This window comes from Coturnix japonica, chromosome 2 (genome assembly GCF_054131305.1).
Source record: "Coturnix japonica strain WE chromosome 2, WE-NBRP24, whole genome shotgun sequence".
Taxonomy (NCBI): domain Eukaryota; kingdom Metazoa; phylum Chordata; class Aves; order Galliformes; family Phasianidae; genus Coturnix; species Coturnix japonica.
This window is the reverse complement of record NC_140664.1, coordinates 87353324-87380770: the sequence shown is the minus strand read 5'-3', so window position 1 is coordinate 87380770 and position 27447 is coordinate 87353324. Positions and strand designations below refer to the sequence as shown.

At 35.8% G+C, this 27447-nt stretch overlaps 1 protein-coding gene across 10 annotated transcripts in view; it reads right to left on the bottom strand.

Moving 5' to 3' along the window:
* Positions 1-27447, bottom strand: part of SEMA5A (semaphorin 5A) — a 318800-nt gene that overhangs the window by 89758 nt on the left and 201595 nt on the right. For all 10 annotated transcript variants that reach the window (XM_032442465.2, XM_015854392.3, XM_015854395.3 and 7 more), the window contains 2 exons: positions 26376-26580; positions 4949-5156 (listed from right to left, as the gene is read on the bottom strand). In XM_032442465.2, coding sequence (XP_032298356.2) covers positions 4949-5156; positions 26376-26580 — 413 coding nt within the window. The remainder of the gene's footprint in view (positions 1-4948; positions 5157-26375; positions 26581-27447) is intronic.

Here is a 27447-nt window from a genome sequence, read left to right as displayed (position 1 = left end):
TCTATCTTGTATAATATTAGTATATAGGAATAATTCTTCTACTGCATAACAATAGTGGCAATGTCTTGTCACAATGAAAACAGTTCCTCAGCGAGCATGAGAATACTTATGGAGAAGCAACACTATCTCCAAGAGAAAGCACAGGAATGTAGAAGTGTTAGTAAGACTTAATCCAATAATCTTGTTGGACTTTTCGAAACAAAATAAATCACAACCAAATTTGTAATTACTCTTATAGCCTGCCAGTTAATCCACTACCTCTTTTAGTACTTGGCTGCTATCTTTTGCATATGTACAAAATGCTTAGCTGTTGGTTAACAAAGAAGGCAAAATACATGTAATGGACTACAATGGAGAAAGAAAAGTCAAGGTCGCAGTAGAATAGTCATGGTAAAACTGATTAGCATAACAATCTTGTGACCCAGCAATATTTTAAGCATCTAATGCAAATGCAAATACTTAACAGTGCCTTTTTATACGAGTGAAGTCACTATCTGCAAAGATTTCATAGGTTGGTATATTTTTATTTAAACATAACCTTAAAGTAAGTTTAGATTTCAAGTCTTTTATGTGCATGAAACCTATCTTACATCAATAATAACAACCTTGATCCTTGGTCAGCAAGATTTTGCAGAACATCAGGCTGATTCAACCTTCCATTGCTGCTATTTTTAGAACTGATGCACTTAAAACTCTCATGCAAAGTGTAACGTTGACAGATTTGCCTCAAAGAAATAACCATCATCAGAGGTAGATTTTTAAGGCTGCTGCTGCCACTAAAAGAAAGTTGACTGGCTCTTTGATCAGAGTATGAAATCTTTTCCCTTTATTACACATCTTACTCCTTTTTACAGATTCAATGGTTTTTCAGTGTAAATAGCAAACTCTGCAATTTCAGTGATTTTAATAGTTATCTGTTCATGATAATCATTCTATTTAACTCATATTATAGTTGATTAGTGGTAGTTATGCCTAATTAGCAGGAATACAAAAGTCAGATGGATTTTATGCTTGACCTACTCAACTTGGAAGAATTACAGGGAGCTGCAAAATTCTTAGAACGAATATTATTTCCAGCAAATAAGTTCACAAGCAACAAAACCATCATGGCACAATGGAAAGGGTTGAACAACCCAAACTCTGGGTGTGGAGACAGGCTCTGCCTGAGATAGGTTATGTTGTCACAGCAGAAGCAAAGGCTGCACAAAAGTTCATTCTGAACACCAGAAAAAAAAAAAAAAAGAAAAAGAAAAAAAAGAAAAGAAAAAAAAGAAGAGAAAAGAAAAAAGAATAATCAGATTTAGTCTCCAAATGTAAAACAACATTTTTCAAGGTTCATTACTAACAGTGTCTGTGGGAACAGAAGTCTACTTGGAAGCAGGGTGCAGAGCAGAGAGCTGGGGGAATTTGTCTGTCCTGGACTATAGGGGGTGCCTGTCAGGGCAGCACCATGTAGCTGGAGAACATGGAAGCATCAACAAGAATATCCATTACAATTAAGTGCTGGAGGAATAAATTTACACGGATATATGAATTAGCTAAATATGCGCAGCATATCAGAGCAGTAACTAAGCAGATATAATGAACTATGAATAGAGCAACAACAATATGGTTTAGAAGCATGAAGATAAAACAAGGAATAATGAGGTAAAAAGCAAAGAAACAGACAATCACAAGGAAATTATCTCAACATTGAGATAATAGCTTTTGGAACTGAGTCTGAAAGACTTTGCAACAAGCCTGAACAAAAACATTAGAAAAGTTCAGACCATACGTAATCTGTATCAATAAATGCAAAAAGACAGCACAGATAAGCAAGCATATCTTCAGTCTTTTGGTTTTTTAAGGGTTTTATTTATATACAAGCATGATCTACTTCTCAAAAATTATGTGAAGTAGGTATTAAAGAATGCACATGCCCTTGATCTGTGGAAGAAACTCTAAGCTGTTATTGATGGATGTTCAGAATACAGCCTTGGTGCAGATACACAGCTCCAAGTATGATAAATGTGAATATAAAAAAAAATAAAAATGTATTTATTTATTTATTTTTTTTAAAAAAAGAACCATGCTGTCACAAGGCGTTTTTCTAAGGTAGGTTTTTTCTCTATTTACCCATTGCTATAGCATAATAGTTGGCAACATATAACAAGGATGTAAGTATTAAAACAACTGCCAGTGCAGTGACTATGTTTGAGATGCTTTATTAACTAGTGAAATTTATGGCCCCAGGTATGGTACCTTCACTCTCTCCACATGCACAAAAAAAAAGCAGCCTTGAAAAGTTCCAGCATGACAAGCCAGGCAAAGGCTAGTAAAGTCATGAGTAAATGATAGGTGAAAGAAAGATTAAGTCTGCACTATCCAAATGATCTGAGTCCCCTGTGATAGATGATAAAAAGATGTCTCATTTCATCTAGATCACAGCTTTCTCCTTTCTCACCGAACAGAACTGGAATTGCTGGTGAGCTTTTACCATAAAGACAGCGTAGATGACAATCCACTTGGTGCAATGAATATTTAATTATTCCAAGCAGAGTGATTTAACTACAAAAGAGATAATTGAAAAACCCCACAAGGAATAATTTTATATCCTCTGAGTAAGTCATTCCTGTGGAAGATGAGGATTCGCATTCCTCAGGGCAGAGCAATAAACTTTCATTTGAGCAGGATTTGAGACATTTAACTACTGCTCTACTCAGTAAAATGTGAAAAGTACCATACTTCTTTTTCTTTTTCTTTTTTTTTTTTTTTTTAAAGCTCTTAAAATCTAGTCAATTAATCTCCACTGCTCAAACATGAAAAGGAATGCCTTGCCTACAACTGTAAATGGGGTTTATGACTCAAGGCAGCAGTTCTCTCCAGCAAAGACTGAAGCATTTTTTGGCCCTGTAGTTGGGGTAGCCTGGAGCATCTCAGGATAGAAGCTGGTAGAAGCACATATGCCAGGGATCTTGCGAGGCTTCACAAGCCTTCCGAGTTCACACCTTACTAATAACGCATGTACAGAAAATGGCTCCAGCCTTCAAACATTTCCAGAAGCACTACAGGTTTCATGTGAGTAAGGAGAGCCCAGATTTTTTGAGCTGTTTCTGTTTATCATTGCCAACATGAGTACACAGTCTCTAAGAAAACACAGGATGCCAGCCTGATCTCCCTTGGTGAAACAAACACGTATGCTTATGAAAATATATGCAATATCTTGTACAAGCCAAATAGCATAGTCTTGTTATTTCAAAGAAGACAGAGAAACACAAGAATGTATGATTAGACCTTTTTCCTTCTCCAGACAGATCGACATGCATGCACACAGGCCCTTCTCTTTTCCAGTACACAAGGGATGCTCTGAAAGTAATGCCTCCTATTTTGGTATGTTGACCCACAATGTCAGAAGGAATGTTGGTAGTATGGCAGTAGACACTGAACTTTCCCACCAATGTTACATTTTGGTGCTGTGCAACAGATGGCAGCAGACAGGCAATTTGACAAAATGGTGCCTGACATGGAAGTGCAGATAGCATGGAACTGAATTCCTCCATGAAGAAAAACATAGTACCTATTGACATTCACTGATTCTTGCTGAACATTTATGGAGATCAAACAATGGATGCGAGCACAGTGAGATGGTTGGTAGTGTGTTTCAACAAGCAACAGTGGGTCACCTCTGCTGATGCAAATTTTTACAAGTGCAGCATGAAGACTCTTGTTCATTTCTGATGAAAACGCACAGCTAATAGTGACTGTGATGAAAAACAGTGTTTTGCAGCTGACAATTTTCTCTATCAGTTTTACTGTGCTCTTCATATCTGTTGTGGTTTCCATGGAAATAAATAGAAGGCATTACTTTCAGACTGACCTATTCATAAACCCTTCACTTAAGACGGAAACAAAAGCATACCCTGTTAAAATTGGCTAAATCAAATGTAAAACTTGGCCCTATGTTAGCTGCTAAACTAAGCTAAAGCTTGAGGTACAGACTTACCTAAAAATTTTCCTTAAAATGAGCTTTGCAGGACTTTCAATGGAGCTTTCAGTATTATTTTACTAGAAAACACCTAAAATATTTTATACAGGACAGCATATACAGAAAGGGTTTGTAAAGAACTGTAATAAGGAGAACACTTCCCTGGTCTGTGTCAGCTTTTCCTTCAGTCTTATTTGTCAAACCAGCAGGCTTTCAATAGCCTGCTGCATGACATCAACTCACATGTTGTGATGGGAAAATTCCACTGTCACTGAGCCACAGCTCTACACCCACGTCCTTTGGTTAGCTCCTCACTGTGACCAATGCATATTCCCTCTTAAACCTAGAAACTTCTCCACCTGCACTCTTTCATGGAAGGTATAATCTCTTTCTGGGACACAAATAGCATCTTCTATGATCCTGAGCACAGCAGCTAAGGAAGGCAACTGGAAGACTTTTTATCTCCTTTAATAAGCAAGCTTTTCAAAAGAGTGTATATTAAACAAGCTGAAAGCCAAGCAAGCTATAAAACAACCAAATAAATCTGTCATAGTTCTCAAATGATCATCATAGTGGTTCAGGGACTCCCTGACATAAAACAGAACAATTGTTCTGACTTACATGAACCACACTGGAACCATATTTACATCAAAGGGAGAACACAAGTAATCAGATGAAATTAACAGCCAGAAATCTGTTGCAGCCCAGGATTACTTTTAGGTAATACATAGAAAATGTTGCATGCTGAGCTTCAAATTCCTCAACTGCCACAATATATAGTCTAAAATCAAGTGGTAATTTCCAAAAGTTAATTTCCTTGTTTGATCAAAGAGAAGTCGTCCCCAGAGACGGTTCTGATAAATGGTGTACATAAAAAGTCATAGCTCTAAGAGGTAATTAATTTGGATTCCTACATACAGTCACTTTTCCTTCCCATTTTCTTGCAACCCACAAGCATTTTTCTCAAATCAAACTAGTTGTTACCTGAATGTTTTGTAAAACAGACATCTCTTCAGGGGGACTTTAATCACATGTTCCTGAAGGCCCACAAACAGGACACTCTGGCTGTGCAGGATCTGAAGACTCCTGATGGGCTCCCACTGAGTCTTTGGCAGGAGTTCAATTTCCTCAAGCAGGCAGCTGCTTGAAGTCTGGTTCATTGGGGCAAGTACTTTCTTAATAGTGCCATAGTCTGCAAAAGAAAGAGGAAAATGAGTTACTAAAAATCATACTAGTGATTCTACTTGTTAACATTTGATGGATGAATCTTTATTCCATGCAGAATGTTTTCTATGGAGGCTCAAGATGTGCAGTTTTCACTGTATTTCCTAAACTGCAATGGAATGGACACAAAAACAACTATTACGTTCTCTGTGTACTGTAAGACAGTAACAAATAATTTCATTAGTGCAGGACAGACTTTACACCAGAAGTCCCTTGAAAAACAAGTATTCAAAGTTTGGCTATTATACATGCACATTCACAAAACACATTCACAGCAAGAGCTTCTGATTTTTGTTTACCATATTGTAGTACACTATCATATTGAAAGCAGCTTACAAAGAAATAAACACTTATCATTGCCCCCAGACTGTTTTAAGAATGAATATTTTAAGATCTATTGGTTTTTATCATTTGCTCTTCACTCTTATTGTCAATGTGATTTCTTATCAAAGGTGGTTAAGTATCACAAAACAGTGTCAGATCACTGATGAGATTTCTGATCCATTCATGCAAAGTTTTTAAGGAATTTAAAAATACCAAAGAAAATTTGTTCTGGACATAAAGGACCATGTTCTCACACTGATAAATATTTCAGCTAGTGCCCTGACTAAAACATCATGCAATCTTCTATGTGACAGCAATGGTAAACATTAAAGATCCAGCAGAGAGCAACTCTTATTCATTTAAGGTCTCTAAAGAACAAAATGCTTTATGTGAGTAGGTAACACCGACAAGACAAATGTTCAGGACCCTCTGTTCTGCAACCCATAAATAAGGGTTTTGCCACAAGCAGCAGAAGGCAAGAGGCAAGGCAGACAGATTGTGGCAGAAGGCCTTCAGGATGGGCCTGGCCCTGACTTGGTGGCAACAGGACATGGCAGTGACAGCCACAGCCCGCTGCCTCATGGTAGGACACCCAGCCAGCCCTGCTAGGAACAAGTGTGGGGAAGGCAGCCTGGAGATGCCAGGCTAGTCCTGGCACATGGGAAGGAACTGCTAGCGTGCAGACTTAAGAAAATGCAAAAGGATAGACAAAAGCAAACTCCAAAACTAAAGAGGAGTTGGAGAAACCAAGGTGGCATATACTGGTAAAATCTTCTGTTCCTGAGGAAAACTGAAATTAATCTTAAGAACTGCAGGAGTAACGGAAAGGAGTGCATTACACAAAATAGCAGCTGGAGTTAGGGTAAAGATTATGTCTAAAATTTTAACTACATTTTAATGAATCTTTAATAATTGGATAATATGAAAAAATTTTATTAGAAAGCCAAGACTAATTACACTCACAGCTAATGTTTATTTCAGTAAATAAAATGCATTCCCTTCCATATCAAGATTTTGTGCTTAAAATCATAAATGAATGTTTAAGTCTTCTGATTAACTTCTCAATTTAGAGTAAAAATCACTTCATGTAAGCATTTAAACATTTCTCCTATATTGGTATAAGTAAGCTTGTAGGGATTCACTGCATGTAAGAATATTTGTTAAAACAAACAAACATAAACCCCACAAAAATTTCTCTCACTAAATCACGTAACAGTTTGTGCTGGAAGGGACCTTAAAGACAACCTCATTCCAACCCATCCAGGCCAGGGCCCAATCCAACCTGGCCATGAAGACCTCCAGAGATGGGGCATCCACAGCATCTCTGGGCAGCCCTTGCCATTGCCTCACCACCCTCTGAGTAAAGAATTTTCCCCTATAATCTCAAATAAATCCCTCCTTTTCTATGAAAAAATAAAAATAAAATTCTGGTTTGGATTATCATAGAATCATAAAATGGCTTGGGTTTGAAGGGAAATCAAGGATCATCAAGTTCCAACTCCTTTGCCACAGGCAGGGTTGCCAACTGCTAGATCAAGTGCTAGACCAGGCTGCTCAGGGCCCCATCCAACCTGGATTTGAACACCTCCAGGGATGGGGCAACCACAACCCCTCTGGGCAACCTGTTCCAGCACTTCACCACTCTCTCAGCATAATCTTACCCTGACATCTAATCTAAATCTCCCTTCTGTTTAAAACCATTCTATTTTGTCCAATTACTATCTACTCATGTAAAAAGTTGATTTCCTTCATGTTTATAAACTCCCTTTAAATACTGGAAAACCACAATGAGATCTCCCCACAACCTTCCCTTTTCCATGATGAATAAGCCCAGTTCCTTCAGCTTATCACTTTTTTTTTCTGTGCAGCCTAAAGGAGAGACATATTAAAAAAATAATAAGACCATTGCCAAGGAACAGTTTTGCCTTACAAGTGACAGACTACCAGTTAAACCGAACAGTTTAACAAGCTTTGTTTCTGTTGATGTTTGTTGGACGAACACTTAAATATTATTACAAGTTTCAAGGTCAAAATACAATCAGAATTATCCATAAAAAAGAAAACCAGTCACCGAGTTAGTCACCGAGTGAAATGCATGAGTTTTTGTAGCACAATAATTGGAAAAAAACGTAGTAAGAGGAAGAAAAGAAATAGCAGTGAGATCGTTTTACACATGTGAATGAGTTGGTATCACTTCATAGATCAGTTAGTACAACTCTATGTCACTTGTCTAACTGGCAGTTAACAGGTTCAGCGTAACTTGTAATAACTTGCACTTGGCCTGCCATCTTTTTCATGAGTTGAGACAAAAATCAACTAAGCATTCAGTACATGCCTCTTATTCAGTCTGATGCTCCCTCCTGCTTCTGTGCCTGGCACCTCAAAGCCAAGGTACTTAATGACACCTCCCCAAAGACAAAAGAGAGGAAAAACAAAACAAAACAACAAAATCACCATCACGGATCTGCAGGGCTCCTTCTCCCATTCACCTTGAATTTAGCAGTGCAGAGCTTTGGATAAGAGAATAACATCAAAAGCAAATGTTTTGTGTTTTTTCTCCTCGGCAACTTTATTTAACATAGAGGGCAGAAAGGCAACTTGTGTAGTATAGATCTATGGCTCAGATAACATGATTACAGCAGCACACTAGACTAAAACCAAATTAAACATTCTCACTTTTGAGAACTGCAACACCAGCGACTTCTTCACCAAAGCTGTCATTGCTCTTTCCTTTTTATCTAGGCATAGTGTGTCCATTCCTCTCATTTGCTTCTGCTTTCTTTCAGCAACTGCAAAATCATCAGTTTCCCATTTGTCTTCTAATAGGGTCAGCACTCACACAGAAATGGTGAAAGTCATAATTTTCCTGACTTCAAAAGAAAGAGCAGTGTCGGAGATCCCACAGATTATTTGGAAGAAACAATCCACTTCAGCAGTAATCTGGGTCATATGTCTATTCAGAAAAAAAGGAATAAGATCTTACCTGTCTCTGCCTCAGAAGATTTTCCTACTTCTAATCTTCTAAAACCTATCTCCTACATTCCTCCTGCCTATGCCTCTCATTTTGCATGGACCGTCTAGAAGCCCCAAACAGGGTGATGATCTGTTTCTATTCTGCAAGTTTGAGTGAGATACAGATTCCCTGGATTGGCAGCTGTGTTAACCAGATTATGGTTCCTAGCAAAGGAATACAGATATCAATCTCCCCAAACTATTTTAACACGTAAACACTATCACAGCTAACAGAGTCTGCTACACAGGCTTTCTTATCCTGGCATAAAATCATATCTATTACAACAGTACTTTCAGAAGCACTTTCAAAAGCCATTTACTTTGCTCCAGTGTTTTCAATTCTATGACAGCGTGCAATATTTTGTGTCTATCCTATGCCAAAGATAGCAGGTTTACAAAAGAAGTTGCAACAGCTCCATCCTCTAAAGTACTATCTGTTCAGCCATTTTCACACCACAGTTGAAATAAGAAATGAAGTCAGAAGTAGGGATAGAAATGGTTGCTGAACATATCTTTGGAGCATGTATATTTTCAGACCTGTCAAGATATTACAAGTGAATCTTTATAATCACATTAACTGACCACTTTTACCCAGAAATAACTAAGAAGAATAGTAAACACAGACCTCCCTAATGGATGAGACTTTTTTTTTTTTGGCCACACACACTGTGAAAGTATCAATTTCATCACAGATGTCAACGCTGACTCCAACTCCAATTTAAGAATCCTAATGAATGGCATCTTCAGATCCTGAAAATAAGCAAGACACACTGGAATAAATCCAGACACCTGTCAGCCTTAGTTTAAGGATGACTGAATGTACAGAGGAGTAGCAAAACATAATTATATTGGCCACAAAGTGTAAATAACGTGCTATGTTAGCTTGTACTGTAATACTTCTAAAGAGATCTGCAAAATCAGCAACTGCATTTTGGAAATCTAATCACTGTAAGAGAAGAGGAAAGAAATATTATGTAATGCATAGGAGACTATTAAGAACTGGATGGAAAACCTGTTATTGTAGAGAAGGAGTTTGGAGGCTACGGTGTCACACAGAATCATAGAATTGTGAGGGTTGAAAGGGACCTCTGGAGATCATCTAGTCCAATCCCTTTGATAATGGAGGTTCCCTACAGTGGATCACACAGGAAAGTGTTCAAGTGGGTCTTGAGTGTCTCCAGACTCCACAGCCTTTCTGGGCACCCTGTCCCAGTGCTCTGTCATCTTCATAACAAAGTTCTTCCACAAGTTTGTATGGAACTTCCTGCATTCTAGCCTTTGCCCATTGCCTCTTATTCTGTCACTGAACACTACTGAAAAGAGCCTGACCCCAGAATTCATTAAGAACAAAATGATAGCAGAACAAAATCAAAGAAGTATAATCTCTAAAACAGTGTATCAAAGTTTAAATTGTAAAAGGCACAAGGCTCAGACAGCAATGGAGAACACTGCAAGATCATGCCTGAAATCATATCAGTGGTGACACATTCAAAGGACAGTATAATATTAATGCACAAAACAAATGGCAAATCCAACAAATTAATAAACTGGTAATTTCTGGATTCTCTTAGCAGAAGTAAAGGCAATGGAAGAAGCTGCAGCAACTTCTTGCTGGAGAAGAATAAATGTTTACATGAGCAGTCATGATTACAAAAGTAAAATATTTTTAAGTTCATCTACCTATGAGTAGTTGTGATTATAAAAGTAAAATGCTTTACCTATCTATAACGTAAGAGAGGACAGTCAATACTAAACAGAAAATGGAAATTAAAGCTATTTACCTGACATTCGTAATTGAATAAGGCACAATCAGTGCAAGAAATACACCACACTCTCATGATAGATACAAAAGCAGTGTAATTTACACGTTTAAAAATCTGCCAACATAAAGATCTTTTTTTTTCTGTTGTTTTAATCTGAAGTTTCAATTGAAGCATATTTAAGAGAATATATTTTAAGCATAGTTGAAATGAATACAAATAACGTATGACTTCAAGTAGTGTAATTTGAAATGCACTTCAAATTATATTTACTAACTATTTTGATTTTGTTTATGGCAGTATGTTTTTGCATACCCTTTCACTATTCAAATTATTTTTCCAGTGGGAAAATAAAAATACTCAGACAGTAGTAGGACTGTTGAAATGAAAGAATAAAGATCTGTGAATGTTACATTTCTTGTAAATAGTATTCATATGTGCAAACACATGAACTGTGTTTGTATTCATTGTGTATTTGTATTACTTGAAGATCACAGAAACAAACAAACAATAAATGCTACGGCTGTCTTCAAAGCAGAAGTTTTTTAGAGGAAAAAGCTGAGATAACTAATATAAAATTGATGTAAACAACATATAATAGTACAAAACCAAAGAAAGCACGAGGTGATTGACAAATATTCTGCTTCTGCAAAAAAAAAATAAATATATATATATATATTTTAAAATATAAATATATAAATATATATAAATCAGAGGTATCTGCATTCTTTCACCACTGGATTCAAAGAAAGCAAAGCAGAACATGCATTTATTTGATTGCAGAAATGTATTCCAACAACAGGAAGTATTAGGTTGCATAATGCTCGACACAGAAAAAAGGGACAGGAACAGCTAATGCCTAGAACAGCTGGTTTTGCTGGAAGGGAAAAACAAACCCAGGCCTTAGGATTAATCAGTCTGTGTGGAATCAAAAAAAAGATGCATATGGTACACAGAATATGAGAGCGTTCAAAGCCTGCTCTTTTTTTGCTGTTCCTAAAAATAACTTTAAAATTAGTTAAATCATCAGTAAAACATAGATAATTAAAACCTTCATTATAATCTGTTTTCCCATATGGGGATGAGGTCCAATTTGATCTGTTGCTGAAAGTATCTTTTACATCCAAGTTTCTAATGTATACATGTAGACGTGAATTACAGGAACAGGATTTAGCACACTATAGCCCAGTATAAGGACGTATAAAAGACTGAGCTTAAATTTCTCCACTCTAAAAATTAAAAATGTTATTGGCAAATTTATTACCTTTACATTGATGCAGAAAACAAAAAGAACACATTTGGATTTTAAAATTTCTCATTTCATTTGCTGAATAGTACTTAAAATATTGTCATATTTTTAAACGTTTCTTATTTACTTCTCATCCTAACTTTAGAAAAAATAAATAAATATGTAAACCTCAAACACTGAGTACAGAACTCCTGCGCCTTATCAAGATGCAAATTTCAACTTAAAAAAGTAATTCAGGGCTGTTTTAAATGTTCATATTCTGCCTTTCCATTTGCAATTCACCCATGTTTTAACAATCTGGTCAACATGATTTCTTTTTCTCTATTTTTAAAATATTGATTGATATTATAAAATATGCATGGCAATATTTTTTTACAAGACTCACTGAATCTAAAGTGGAGATTAAAAATGTGAAGATGCTCTGCTTTGAGTCTTAATAGAACATAAAAGCTGTCATAGGTGAAAGAAGTTCAACAATAAAGTACTGTGATTGCCTTGCTATTAGAACTCATTATCAGGTTGATGATAACAAGATGATGGCAGATATTAACAGAAATACGTGTACTGAAAACATTAAACTGATTACAGAATCAATTAGCTAAAAGTATAACAAAAGCCTCTAAGAAATGAAGCATGTGAAAATACAAAAGGTAGAAGAATTTTGTTGCAATTCCCATATTAAGAGGAGCTGTTCTCTTAATATGGAAATTTATTTTTAAGCATTAGGTTGGCTAAATGGAATGCTGGTAAATTATGGTTGTACCAGAAAGGCTTAACTAAGGTTTCCTTACTCCATTAAACCATCACGAGAGACTAACTTCTGTTGTAGAAAACATTATGCATGCAACTTGGAAAACACATAAATCATTGTACATGGGCATCTAATTAAATTTCAGCAAATTTAATTAACTTAAGTGACAGTAATCTGTGTGATAAGCTTGGTCCTATAAAAGCTAGTATGAATACCACTAAAAATTTCCTGGAACAAAAATGAATACTAAGTACTTTGTGTTACTTGTAGAATATACACACAAATCACTGAGAATCACAGAATCACAGAACTGTAGGGGTTGGAGATCATCGAGTCCAACCCTCCTGTTAAAGCAGGTTCCCTACAGTAGGTCACACAAGAAAGCATATGGAAAACAGAACAAAAAATAAGTTTGAACTTGAAGGTTTTAGCCCCTTAGGAATTACATAGAAAACCAAGTCCTTTCAAGTTCTGGGCCTACTCCAGAAAGAAATGCAAAGGCTGTATATATGTATACATGCATATAGACACACACAAAATTTCAGAATTTAAATCCAATCATTCTCTTCATCACACCACATTTCAAAGGGCTTTGAATTTCAGAGTTTATTTATAGATTTTTTTCTGTATATACTTGGTCACATTAGAGTACAACATTTTAGGCTGTTAAAGCTTTCAGGAAAACACAGGCACAAACATTGCTCTGTTAATTTGTTCTTAACAAAGAGAAGAGTTAACAAAAGTGAGCAGGGAAGCAAAGATTGCCAAATTTAAGGAATAGCATTTTCCATAAATAATCAATGAAAATCGTCAATTTCCTCTTACACACAGCTCATAACACCCTTAAAATCATATGTTGTTTTCCACTGTCAAGACAATTTGAAAGAAAAAAAAAGCGTAAAAAATGATACATATATCATTCTAATATATTTTAGTAAAAGCTACATGTAAATTATATGAAAAGAGTTCTACCACACATTATTTAATGAATAACAATTTCAAAGAGCAAATCATTTAGCTTAGTATAAGAGTTAGGAAAACTGGAAGTTTGGCTTTTTCTTTGAAGAGTTTTGAAAGCACCAAAAGTAAAATGAAGAAAAAGCCTGGGTCAGAATGTTCTTCTCTGGATAAAAACCCTCCTTTTCTCCAATCAGATTTTTGTATTTATGTTTTCTTGATTTTGTTTTTATTTTGTTTTAGTTCTTAGATGTAACAACAGCAGGTATGGAAGATAACCTATAAGAAATGAGCAGACCATATTTTAGATTTATCTTCCTTATGCCTCCTTCTTATTTTCACTTTCCTATTACATTTCAAATAAATATTGATGCACTTCCTTACACTACTGGAAATTAATTTGATTTAAAGCTGAAATGAGATACATAGTTAATAATGCCTGTCGATGAAAAACTCCAGTGGTCCATTTCATGTCCCAGTCTTTATGTGGAAGAGGTGATTTAATACATTTCCCAGCTATTTAGAAGCTGAAAGGTACTACAGAAGTTGAAACCTATTTGAATACCTTCTGAAATGATTAACAAGAGAAGCTTCTTAATGCCCTAGTGGCTATTCCAAGATAAATTCAGTTGCACCTCTGTAACTACAGGAGTTTCTGATGACTCTATGTCAAGATTTAAAATGAATTTTTTTTATGAAGGGAATATTTATATAATATCCTTCCTACATAGGATATAGAATTACTGCTTCAATGACTCTTTTGATTAAAAAGCACTGATCTAGATACAAGTTATTCCAAAGTCAGGAACTTTCCTCAAACAAAACCATGTCTTTGGTAGGGGATAAAGCACATGCAATTAATGACAAGCACTGCCCCAAAATTAAATGAAGGCTAAATAATACACATCCAACACATTCTAGAAAACAGTAAGATTACATGATTATTGAAGATCAATCCCCCCCACCGAAACATACTAAAGTAATTTAGTTTCAGTCCTCAAAACAACACATTTGGAAGTTAACTATCAAAGAAATTCAGGACATATTTTCTTTACCATTTTGCAGAGAGGCTTTTTAAACATAATGCATTCTTTAGAACACCTCTATTCCCTGTAGACTTAATTTCCATGTATTATAATGTATCAAAAACATCACTGAATTTGTAGTTGAATCAGCAACAGCTTCCTCCCTTAATCACAATGCAGTGTTAAATATTTGCTTTTATAAAGGAAATATCAACCACTTCTCAAAGCACAACAGAATGTAAATTGGTGCTATTAAGGTTTCTGCTAGAAGCATTGCCTGTGACTCAAAAAGGTATTCTTTTTGGAAAATAATATAATTTATGCAACATCTTCCATTGGCCCTTTCATGTCTCCTGTTGAACTGGGCGTTAAATGCAGCTCCAGTAAATCTCATTCTAAATTTTTCAGATAAATAGACAATTCATGTTCTAAAGGGAATTTCAGATCCACTTGAGACTAAAATGCAAAGCAAATATCAGCTAAACCAAAGCAGCATGCATTTTTGTATGACTGCATCTACATGCTTTAACCTCTAAAACTTAATTATTTTTCTGCTTCCCCTTGGTCCTTTTTAGAAGCTCAAGCAGGAACCCACATCAAGCAAGAAAACCCTTGTCTTGGACCTCCACATCATTTAAGTCTGTTTCCTGCATATAGAAACGAATATCAAACCAAATCATCTATTTCCTCATCTCGCTAGAGCTCATACAGGCTTGAGACAATTTCTCATCCTCCCTAAACCTAAAACGGATGTTCCACCTTGTATGAAAAAAGGAAACTAAATACTTTCAGTAATCTCAAAATGTATGTATTTTTCATGAATCAAGTTCGTTGTCACACCATTATTTACAATTGCTGTTACATTTTCAATCTTACAAGAGATGTTCAGCTCACCAAAGATGTGACAGAGATAAGATGCAAGTTTGTAAAATTTTGTCTGATTTAGAGGAGCTGAAACCATCTATGAAAAATCATGTATTCAGCTTACTCAGAAGTAAAACATGACTTTAGAATACTTTTAAGAAAAACTATTTCAGGCACAGATCCTTTACAGGCTACCGTGGATGCAAATTCTTTATAACTAAAATTTCAATCTATCTGCTGCATTGCTTTTATTTATACAACATAAAGCATTAGCTATTCTAAACCTTTATGAAGCATTTACTTTTCATGATCTTTGACTTGCAAGATTACTTTATTAGTTTTCAGTGATATAAGTGTTAATAGAGAAAATGTTCTTATGGATTAATTTGGAGACTTGTGAATTCTGGGTTCAATTGGTAGCTTTCTTTCTCTTAAGTCTTCATGTGTGAAACTGGTATTCAGAACAGTAATGCTATCTAAAAGGAGAAAAAACAAACACTTGAAATTTCACTTTTCTGTATAACTGTTCTATTCAACTATAACAAGGGCTCACTGCAAATACTCTAACAAGTACCTTTTCCCACTGAAGATTTCAAACCTCTTTTATTATATTGCTTTCTTCCACACTGACCTGATTTGCTGACAAAATCAAAACCAGCGACACACATTTACCTCATTCTCCTTTGATGTACAGAAGATAGCTGAACTAAAACCAGAAAAGTTTCAGCTGCAGCTAAGAAAAATCATGAAGTCTCTGAGAGTTGTGATACCACGCATCAGTGAGAAAGAGCATCGAACTGCTAGGAACAGGGAGGGAGATAAGCAATATTTACCAAGCCTATGAAAAGCACTTCTCCTTTACTGTCAGCAGCTTCTGATGTGATTTTATGTTCTGCAAGAAATAGGTGCCTTTCACATCCTTAGGGAATTTCAGGGAGCACTTTCTGCTTATTTAAAAAGGCATCAGAAAAAACATTTTAATAGTCTTTACAGTGGAGAATGAAAGCAATGAATCACTTCTCCAGATGAATCCTGGACCTATTTGGTTTGTGGGATATAGCGCTGCTTCTCTCAGGCTAGATGAACCATGCATCTGTCTGAGGATGAAACCACTGCCAGGAGGCCTCATCCCCACCTATAGCAGCCTCTTCTCTCCTAGATTAAGAATTCAACAAGGCGGTAGAACGGATGGCTTTGAACTCCAAGAGGAATTTAACCTCAGCTCCTCATGCCCCATATGAGTGTGGCTGCCACCAGGATCACAAGCCTTGCGCTGTCACTTTGCCATGTTCACTGAACAGGAAAATCTTATGGACATGTATCAGATTAGCTCAAGGCATGGCTACTCAATCATGTCCCTATACCATATATCACTATATGTATCTCCTTAGTAATGTTACATTCAAATGTGAGCATTCAGACACATAGTGACACTAACATAGATACTGACATCAGTTTAAAAAATGCTCTTCCTGTAAAGAGGATATGATTCAAACAACAGCATAGCATGAGACTTTAAAGAACTGGGGAACATAATGCTGTTACTCAGGACTTGGCAAAAACATGATTGACAACAATTTCAGGTTTAGCTCTAATGCCCTGTATTCCCTCTCCTCTGTGGAAACATCAGCAAATCTCAGGTATACAGCATGGAGAAGAGGCACAATTCATGACAACACCAAGCATGAAGTCATTGATCATACCAAGTGATCACCTCATGCCACATTTGTATTTAATTTACACAAGCTCTGTCTATAAAAATTGCCCAGTAATGCAAGATTTACATGACAAATGAAGACAACGTCCTCACAGAAGGCCAGTACAATTTCACATGAGGCTGGCATGCAAAATGACACATTTTTCCAACTCAGAAAAGCAATGCCAGGTTCAAAATGAAGTAGAACAAATACGAAGACCATGCTGGTGCATCAATCCTGCAGTGAAAATAAAATTTACTTTGTTATTGCCTTTGATCATAATTACTGTATTTGAATCAAACAGGTTCTGCCCATATGCACATTAACATATTTGCAATCAGACTACTTTAACTTTTTAGAAGTCTCAAATATTTTAGTTCCTTGAATATGAATTCTTTTAAGCAAACACATTATAATGAAAAACAAGCATATAGGGATTCCTTCGGTTTTACTTAAAGCGTTCTACCTAGTTTGTGCATTCAGACATAATCTAGTCAGGACTAACTAGGCTAAAGTTGAGGTACAGGATTTCTCTTGGGTGGCTGAAGTATGATGAGCAACACTTTTTTGTTCCCAGATATGAAAACATTTTACTTCTTAAGGCCAGTTAGATTACAGCCAAATAGATCCAACATCAACAGTTGAGAAGTGAATAACATATTCTAGAGAATGTCCATTTGGCAATATGTTGTGTTGACAGCCATTCTTGTTTTCATTATCCAACTTTTCTTTTACTAAAAATGACACAGACACAAAAAACTCGAAGCCTTGAGAAAAAGATGGTGGAAGTCATACATAGACTATTGGTTCAGAATGAGAAACATTACACCTGCGTAGAGCTGTCTAGCTCTTATATGCTGGATTCTGAAAAGAAAAAAAGAAATACAGGGCTGCTACTGAATAAAGCAATTCAAAATTAAAATTAAAAATAATAATAACAAATAAATGAATGAATAATAAAGTCTATGTTAAATTCCCAGGAGATTATTCTCAGGAAGAGAAAGCATTCTAGCTTAGGAGAGACATGCCAAAATATTTAATGAGTGGATAGGACTTATCTGATAGCAGAGATAAGTCCCACTAAAGAAAAGCATAACCTCTTGCTAAAATAGTAGAAGAGATAATAAGCATAGTTATTAGTTGCAAGATGAAATGGTTGTTACGATTTATGGCCTGCTATCTGAAACACAGCAGCAATGAAGTATGTAATGCTACACACAAAAGACAAAATTACTATGGAATACAGACCCTGGATCATCGCCAGTCTTCCAAAGTTGAGATGTATTAACTCTGATTGGATCTGACTGGACTGGGAGAGCTTACTGCTCCTATTACTTTTTATTGCTTTCCCATTGTGCCACCACAATTATAAATATCTTGTAATACCCCAAACATGCTATGAATATGATACGTTTTCCCACTGAATAAATTTTCCAGTACCCAGATCAAAGAAGCATTTACATGCACAAGTGGAGAAAACTGTTTCTCAGATAATAGCTCACTATAAACCTCGCCTAATTGCTTAACTGAGTTGTATGTGGCTATTTTCACTGAAGTACAGAAAGACAAATAACTTCTGTACCAATCCAGCAGCATCATAAACTTGGCTGACTAGAGTGAGTCAAGGATTCTCCTCTACTCAAACACATTTACAGTTTGAATGGTGCCTGTATGTCCCTGACCACAGTGGAGCCAAGTTCAGTACAAATTCTGTATGACATACATGTTAAGTCAGCAGCATTTTCAGCATAAAGGACAGCTTTTGTTTGGAAACAAAACAAAAGACTGATGCTGCCTCTCATTTCTTAATAATAGAATGTGAGTTAGGAAGTAAATGGATAAGAGATAGCAACAAACTTGGAATTAGAGACATGAACCTAAAACCTCTTCCCAGAAGATTTTCTCTAAAACATTAAAGCAGTAATAGCCATGGTATACACCATAAATAGTCATATTATATTCTTTTTATTACAGCCTAGGAAGCGGGACATTTGGCCATAATGAAATATTGGCTTTTATCTCCTCAACAGGTGATCTAATTGCTACATTTGTTGTGTTCATTCTATTCCTTCTGAAGGTGTGAAGCTACATTTCCAAGATTCATGAGATAAGAAAAACAAAAAAATAAATTAAAAGGACTCTATGCAAATGACTTTTACCAAGTGACTTGATATAGTAAAATGCAGACAGAGACTACTTTTTTGTAAACCTGTCTGCCAAGTTACACGACACATCACAGAAAAGCCACATTTCTGGGAATATCATATCTATATGTTATGATCACTCTTCAGTGTCATGGAACAAAGAGAAGGATGTATTTATTCAGAAGTTCTTTACCATATGAAAAGATGCCATATCGTTTGACCAGAGATGAGTAAACATAAAAACAAACCAACAAACCAAATACCACTGTGAGAAAAAATAAACAACAAAAAAAGTCCCAAATGCTGATTGCTAGTGACAGTGTTTGTATTTGCTTAGTTGAAACATTTGTATTCGTTCAGTTTTACTGTGAAAAGTGTGGGAGAATGAAGGAGCTCACAAATGCGAGAAAGAGAGTTCAATAGAATATTCTGCCTAATAATTGCTTTACTCAAAGTGCACACTGAACACCATACATATGACATTATCATACTTGTAATCCTGCATGCCCTTTTTCTAAGGGTAAAAGAGGAGTCTTATGTTTGGTTTGAACATTTTTGATTAAATATACTGATTTCTTCTATAGTTGTCAGGGGTTCACTGAGTGACTCTCAGTCATGTCCACCTTAAATGTAAGGCTTTCTCAAAGCAAAAAGCCTTGCAGAATACTCCGCAGATTTTTACAATGCTCAGTAATATGTCACATTGACTAATCCCTTCTGAAATGTTGTACATAGACAAGCCCCTTCCTCCCCACATCTCTCAGTAAGGATCCTGATCACTAACTACATACTCACGCAAGAGTTGGTTACCGGCTGAACCTCCCTGGGATAAGCCCCTGTATCAGCTTCATCTGGAAGCAAATCTGACTTCCAGTGGCAGCACCAAGGTGCCCACACCATGTGTTCTTTAGACGTTTATTTACAGTCTGTATCTAATAGAGCTGGGCAATCATTAAAACACAATGATAACTATGGATAGAAGAAAAGGCTGCTCCTATTTAAATTTGTCCCATGGGAACAGAATACAAATGTCATCTATTTGCAGCAAGTAATTCATGAATGTGCTGTCAAAAATACCAACAAACTATCGGAGCAAACACAAGCAACAAACTAATCAAAATCATGACCTATTTATGAGTTGATTATAATAAGGAAAACTGACTACAAATAAGTGGTGGGTAATTTGTTCTCTCATGTAAGTTGCTGTCAATGAATAATTTAACCAGTTCTAGATACAGTCATCTACTTATTAAGAAACCTCCTCAGGTCTTACTGGAGCTGGCAGAATGATAGATCTCTATAAAAAGTGAAAAAGCCAAGGGAAATCAGTACTCCTGAACATCTATAATGTGAGGTTTGATTCTATAGAGCTAAATAGTATCATTTGTAGCCTGAACTTCCAGCATGGTCATTTTAACAATGGTAACATTTTAAAACAACAATTCCCAGTACAGGCGACACAATACACAAGGCAGCAGTAAATCAGTTTTTCTGTGTTTAAATAGAATCATAGAATAGACTCACTCAGGTTGGAAAAGACCTTTAAGATCACCAAGTTCAACCACAACCCAGCCATACTACCCTAACAATCAACCCTCCACTAATTTTTTTTTTTTTATTTATTTATTTATTTATTTATTTATTTATTTTAAGTTTAAAGATTAATAACACAAAGTACTAATTCAGGTAGGGTTTTCTTTCATCAGTACTAACATTCACTGTAGGAGGAACATAGAATAAGGTTATTTATCTTATGATTTACTGCTCAATTTCTTAAATAGCATTCAAGTTCGTTGTGTTACCGTTATGACTCGTGTCTTCCAAGGTGCACCATTTCTAGAAGGAAGAGAAACTGACGACTGTCTATGCTTTAAGCCTCTTAAAATAATAATGCAAAAGTCCAGATAGGTAAGTTCAGAGAACTCGATTTGGAAATGTTGCAATGGAGTTTTACAACTGGGTAAAAGCATGCCATGTCTTTGTCTAGGAAAGTCAGAAGAAACACAGCAAATGTGGCTTTTATTACAACAGATGAGAAAGAGTTTTAACACCCTCTGATTATTGCCTGCTGCAGTGCATATGCCCCATTATCCATCTGCACTCTGATTTATCCTGCTGCTCTGTTTCCAAACTAGAACATATTAATATATACAAATAGCCCACTACACTTTCACACTTGAATTGTGACTCAAATTACAACTACTTGATCATCATTAGGATTGCATTTATGCTGTAGTTTCTAGATTAAAAAGATGCTTCTCAAACTAAAAGAAAATGTATATAGCTTCTTTCAACAAAAACTATCTGCAGATTACTTCTCAGTCGCAACACACCTGAAATAAAACACTCAGAAATGCCACCAGTTCCAAAGAAATCAATCTCTGTAGCTCTCTTCACCAGGTATGAAATATGTATAAGCTTTGCTTATAATTTTAAGGTTCATAGCTTCATACTTACCATGTTATGACCTTGTGCACACTAAATAAGAAAGCATACTTCGATCAGTACCTGCAGTCTGCCAGGAAAATTATAATACTTCATGCAAAAAAAAATTAAGCAAAAATACACATATATTGGAATCTTGGAATAGGATGGTCCCTAACAGATTATGTGGTGCATTGTTATAAAAAAAAAAGGAAAAGAAAAAAAAAAGAAAAAGGAAAAAAAAAAAAAAAAACAGGCAAAAAAAGACAGTATTGTAAGCAGAAAAATCAAATCATCAAACCATCTAGTAAGACACACCAGAGAAATACAAACTGTTTTGACTGCATATACAAAATGAGCATCATTAATCATTTCATGAGATAAGGACTAATTTCTGGTAAATCTACAACGTCAGCAAGGGCTACAACAACAAAAAAATGTTACATTTGTGTAGATTTACTACCTGTTATTCCTCCACTGAAGACAAAATGTAATGAAATATCCATCTGCATCATCAAAAACCTCCTTTTGAAATTTCTTTTCATAATTATTTTCATAACTATTGCTGTATGCGGCTAACCAGAGCTGCTTTTTATCATTACTCTCTGCAATGCTATGCACAATTTCAGGTCTAAAGATGGAAAAAAATACAACCTTCCAAAACTTCTTGTACAACTTCTGTTCTGAACTATTATAGCCATCTTTAAACTTCAAAACAAACTCATCTTTATGGCATAAAAATTCAGGCTTAGTTCAGTGAACAGACCATTCTTTAGAGATATGCAGCACAGCCAACAGTAAATATTTCTCCAGGTTTCAGTAGGTCTTTATAAGGTAGCCATGCCCTAGTTTTATCAATGCTAAAATATAAATTACCATAATCAAGATCCACCAATGGGCACATATGATTTATGTACAGGATACAGAGGGCACATCCTCAGCCCACTGAGCAATGTTCAGAGAAAATGGACATTTTTCCACAGCTTTTAAAATATGCTCTTGAATTTATTTATTTTTTCCCATAATGCCAGTATATTCTCTAAAGATTTTGCTCTCATGGCATTGCAGTACCCTGTTCTCTGAAAAATGCTTTGGAGACCTTTGTATTTTGGCAAGGTTTTAATCACAAGACACCTAGGCATACAAATTGAAAGGGAAAAATAAAAGGGAGAAAGAAATAAAAAGTGAGAGAAGATCCAAGCACACAAAACTGTGATATATGGAATATCATTTTGCTTTAAGCTTTCTCCAATTAAGAAAGAAGTAATGTTTTTTAAACTTAGAGTGTTGTCAGAATATTGATCATTCAGTAGCCTGCTTTACTTTTAGTCTGGTATTAGAGATGAGTCTTAGTTCAGAACTTCCCTTAGTACTATCCTTGACTTTCCTTTCTGAAACATTGAAAAATGTTTCAGGGGTTTCTCTGCTTGACCAAAGTTAGAAGCACTATGTTTTTTCTAAGTAAAAGAAAATGAGCATGAATCAATATATTCCTTCTTTCTCTGTCAGAAGTCAGTGCAGCTGAAGATTAAGATGTGTTTCCAAAGCAGTAAAATATATTTTAGATACCAGAAGTAGATGTTAAATCCCAGCACATCAGAATCTTTAGCAAAATGATGACTTGGCAGAGGTTTAAGAAATGAAGACTGTTGACACAGCAGATTAATACATTTGTATGTTTACTCACAGTTTCTTCTCTTGTAATATTATCCCTATTTAAGGCTTAATGAAACTAGATTACACTATTAATACTGTCAGGGTTATTATCCCCTGTAATATTTGTATTCTGATAACAAGGTGGATAGGCAGGTGAACGTGAGATGGAGGAAGAAAGAATTTTCTCTTAATTTGTGCCCACCTGATTCAAAGAATGAGATTTTGCATTGATTAACAAAGACAGTAGAGTGTTCATTTGTATTCAAACCAATATATATGTTTACCTTTCCACTGAATCAGCTTTGTGAATTTTAAGAGACAATTTTGTAAGAATGTTGTGATGAATTACAATTACAAAAGTTATGCAGAGTACATCTCACACCGTATGGGTTGGATCCATCCTGCCTTATGCCGTTAGGCATAAACTCCCTACCACCAGAATCCTGGAGCTGAATGAATTTCCCTTTTAGCACCAAGTAGTGCAGTTTAGCCCAAACAATTTGATACCATGGTATATGAAAAAACAAACAAACAAACAAACACAACAACAAACAATTCGGGTTGAGAGGAATAGCATGAAACTTATTTCCAAGCTCCTGCTCAAAGAAGAGCTAATTATAGAAACAACTGGGTGGCTGCATGGTCTTGAAATCCTACCAAAATCAAGGCTCTGCACCTCTGTAGTAGCAGCCCCCACTATCAGTACAAGCTGCCAAAAAGAACTTGAGAGTATCGGTGGCTGGCAAACAGGACATGAGCCAGCAGTGTGCCCTTGCAGCCCAGAAAGCCAGCTGTATCCTGGGCTGCCTCAAAAGAAGAATGGCAAGCAGGGCAAGGGAGGTGATCCTGCCCCTCTGCTCTGACCTGGTGATATCTCACCTGGAGTACTGTGTCTAGATGTGGAGTCCTCAGTACAAGAGAGGCACAGACCTGTTGGAGCTCATCCAGAGAAGGACCACAAGAATGATCTAATGGATGGAACACCTCTCCTACAAGGACAAGCTGAGAGAGCTAGGTCTGTTCAGAGAAAAGAGGGCTCTGTGGTGACCTGATAGTGGCCTTTCAGTATATAAAGGGAGGTTATAAGAAAGAAGGAAAAGGGTCTTGAGCAGTATATACTGTGATAGGAGAAGGGGAAATGGTTTCAAACTGAAAAAAAGGAAGATTTAGATTGGCTATGATGAAGTTTTTTACAGTGAGAGTGGTGAGGCACTGGAACAGATGCCCAGAGATATGGAGGATGTCTTGTCCCTGGACACATTTGAGATCTGGCTTGGGGAGATCTGAGCAACCTGATCTAGCTGTACTGTCCTTGTTCATTGCAGAGAAGATGTTGTAGATGAAGTGAGTATTAATACTCATTGGAAAATAAAGCTTAGTTCCTATGCTTAATTGAGGGGGCACACAGAAGGAATATGAACACAAATCACTGCCATTGGGTGAATTCAAAATGAATCAGAATTCACTTTGTCAATAAAATTTTCTTAACATTATATAGTTAGTATGTTTCTTCCTCTTACAGTTTCTAACCTCCATACAGCATATACTTTATGATTACATCAAAGCATGTACTAGTGACAAACTAAAGATTCAGCTACCAGAATATCCTATTTCCATGACTGACTGAAAATGGTGGAACAGAGAAGAATGAAATTGCATGGAAATTCTACATGACAAGGAACATACAAGCACTGTCTTAGCAGCAACAAAGATGCATAAAAAAAACCTAGAAGTTTTATTGAACACAATTTATTAATGAACCATGAAGCTTGAAATTTTACATCCTCGCTTACTGAGTAAGACATGAAAGAAAACACAGTGAGGAAATCTGAAAACTGAAGTCAATCAGAATTATGACAAATTATTTCTTACTCAATGTTACCATTACAATATAAATATCCTACAATGTACTGATAAATATAAAACCAATGAAGTACATGTTTCTGTCAGGAAACTGCTACAAAACAAACAGCATTTGGAAGAAACATGATTTCACTTAAAATGCTATGCTTTACCAACTGGCAAGTTGTTTTGACTACAACTGGATGAATTTAAATAAAGTTTTAACTTATTAAAAGCTTTCATATTACTGCTCAACTTTCATGCAGTAAAATGTAAAAACTTTACCTATTAAGTAAACACTGTCTCATCAAAATGAACCAAATTATTCTAAAATTTCTTCAGTCTGAAAAGATGCAATCATCTCTGAAAAGCATTGCATCCTGTTTTCAGGGGAAAAATAAATCATATATTTAACCACAATGCAAATTCTTCTCATGTTCTTGATAAGTTATAAGTTATGGATATACAATTTTCATCAGTAAGTCATGATTTAAGTGATTCAAATGATTGATCCAGTTTCTATTGAACTGATGACAAATTTGAAATTTACTTCATTGATTGCAAGATCAAAGAACTTGCTGCTTACCATCTTTTTTCTCCTGCTGATTAACTGAGTCCTTCTTTAAATTTTCCATATTTAGTGCCTACTCACTATGAAATGGAAAATGCACACTAGCAAACCATTCCTTAGATGAACTATCCCCTACTAAGTATGTGAGAACTATGTTTTCACAACACAAACGTGTTGCTTTAATCTAACATTTCCATCTCAGGGACATCCTTGTTTGGCATAAACAGTTTAACACATTCAGTGTTTTTCAGAAGCTTAAATGAATTTTTGAGTCTAGAAAGCAATATTTCTAACCAAGCCAATTTTAGATATAAGACTATTTTTCTTTCATTACTAGAGTTTAGATGAGTTATCTATAAATGGAAAAACAATAACACAGAGTTTAGAAATGCTTAGGAATGGATGACTTAAATGTGCAACGAAAAGGAAAGATAATATTTTTTAGCAGAAGAGTCAGAAATAGCAATAGCAGTAATTGCATTTGTTATATGAGTTCTTTTTACCTCAGAGGGTTCTAAAACAACACATGAACCCTCAGTGAGGATGTAACCTGAACTACATAACAGGATGAAAGAGAAACTTGTGAATTCATGTTTGTGGAATTTCTAGCCATTCATTTTCTTGATAGTTTGTAAACTTTATGCTTTCAAAGTAGAACAGGAAACACAAACTAACATATGAGTCCAAAATATAATATAAAAAAAGACACTGCAAACTGCTGGTCTCTTCTGCTCATAAGATATAGAAGACAGAATTCATGCTGCCAAAAAGAAAAACAAACAAAAACAAACAACACAGTAGAACACCAGCCTATTCAAGGTGCTATACATATTCCAAAACTAATTCGAAGACCGTTAAAACTTCAGAGACCTCAAACTTTTTCAGTTATTACAGCAACGTAAAGTTCATACCTGTGGCAAGATAAATGATATGGAAGAGCATGTCCTTGCCCTGAACAACATCCACAACCACGTGAGAAAATCGGCTGTTGTCTTCCATGAAGTACGGAACTGGAATAACTGGTTGGACAACCTCATGCATTAGGAAGAATTTTTGAGCATCTTGAAGATTTCTCTCAGTCAGGTTCACATACAAACCCTGGTCCATGGTGCCACACTGCAAATACAGAATAATGTCACCATATGCCTCAACAGTACCTTAAGTTTTACTCTTTCAATTACAGCATAAGAACATAAGTTTTAAAACTGTGCATCATAGATACACTCTGTAATAACACATGACAGTCATTTTCTGGTGCTAATCAGTGTGTCCACACAGTGGCTTAAGAAGCTTCACTTTCCTGAGGCAGTACTAAGGGTACTCCCTAATTCCAAACAAGATAAAAGGGCATCAGAATGAGCACAGGTGGGCTATAGTAGTGTTTGACTCTAACTTACATCCACAGAGTACGAAAGAGAAAAGCTGCCACCAATTTTTTTTTCCAGAATTTACACAGACACAGTGCTAAAGGCATTACAAATTTTCATATGAAATCCCATGACCTACCACAGGCAGTCTGACAGAAATCCCAAGTCACAGCCTTATGTATAGTTCTATAAACTTCTTCAGACTCTGTGTGCATTTAGCACACAGAATGGACTGTGCAGAGCTCTCACTATAAATCAAACTACAAATGTTATCCATTGCCATGATACTTTTGCTTTGTAATTGGTCACATATATCTGGAAACTATACTAATATTTGAGAGCAGAGAGAAAGTCCAAGCATAAATAAGCAAAACAAAATAAGCAGCAATTGATTTTAACATCTTTCTGTTTAGGTCTTCAGCTAACTGAGGACAGGAGATAGATGCTCAGCCCATTTGAGTACGTAAACATTTCCATGTTTATTTAAATATTATTGCATCAGAGAAGTAAAACATTACTTCTCTACATTTATCAAACAGTGACGTGAAAGAGATACTCTAATAACTTTTACTCCGTTCTACTATGTCATAAATGATACTATGAATTGCAGCATGAA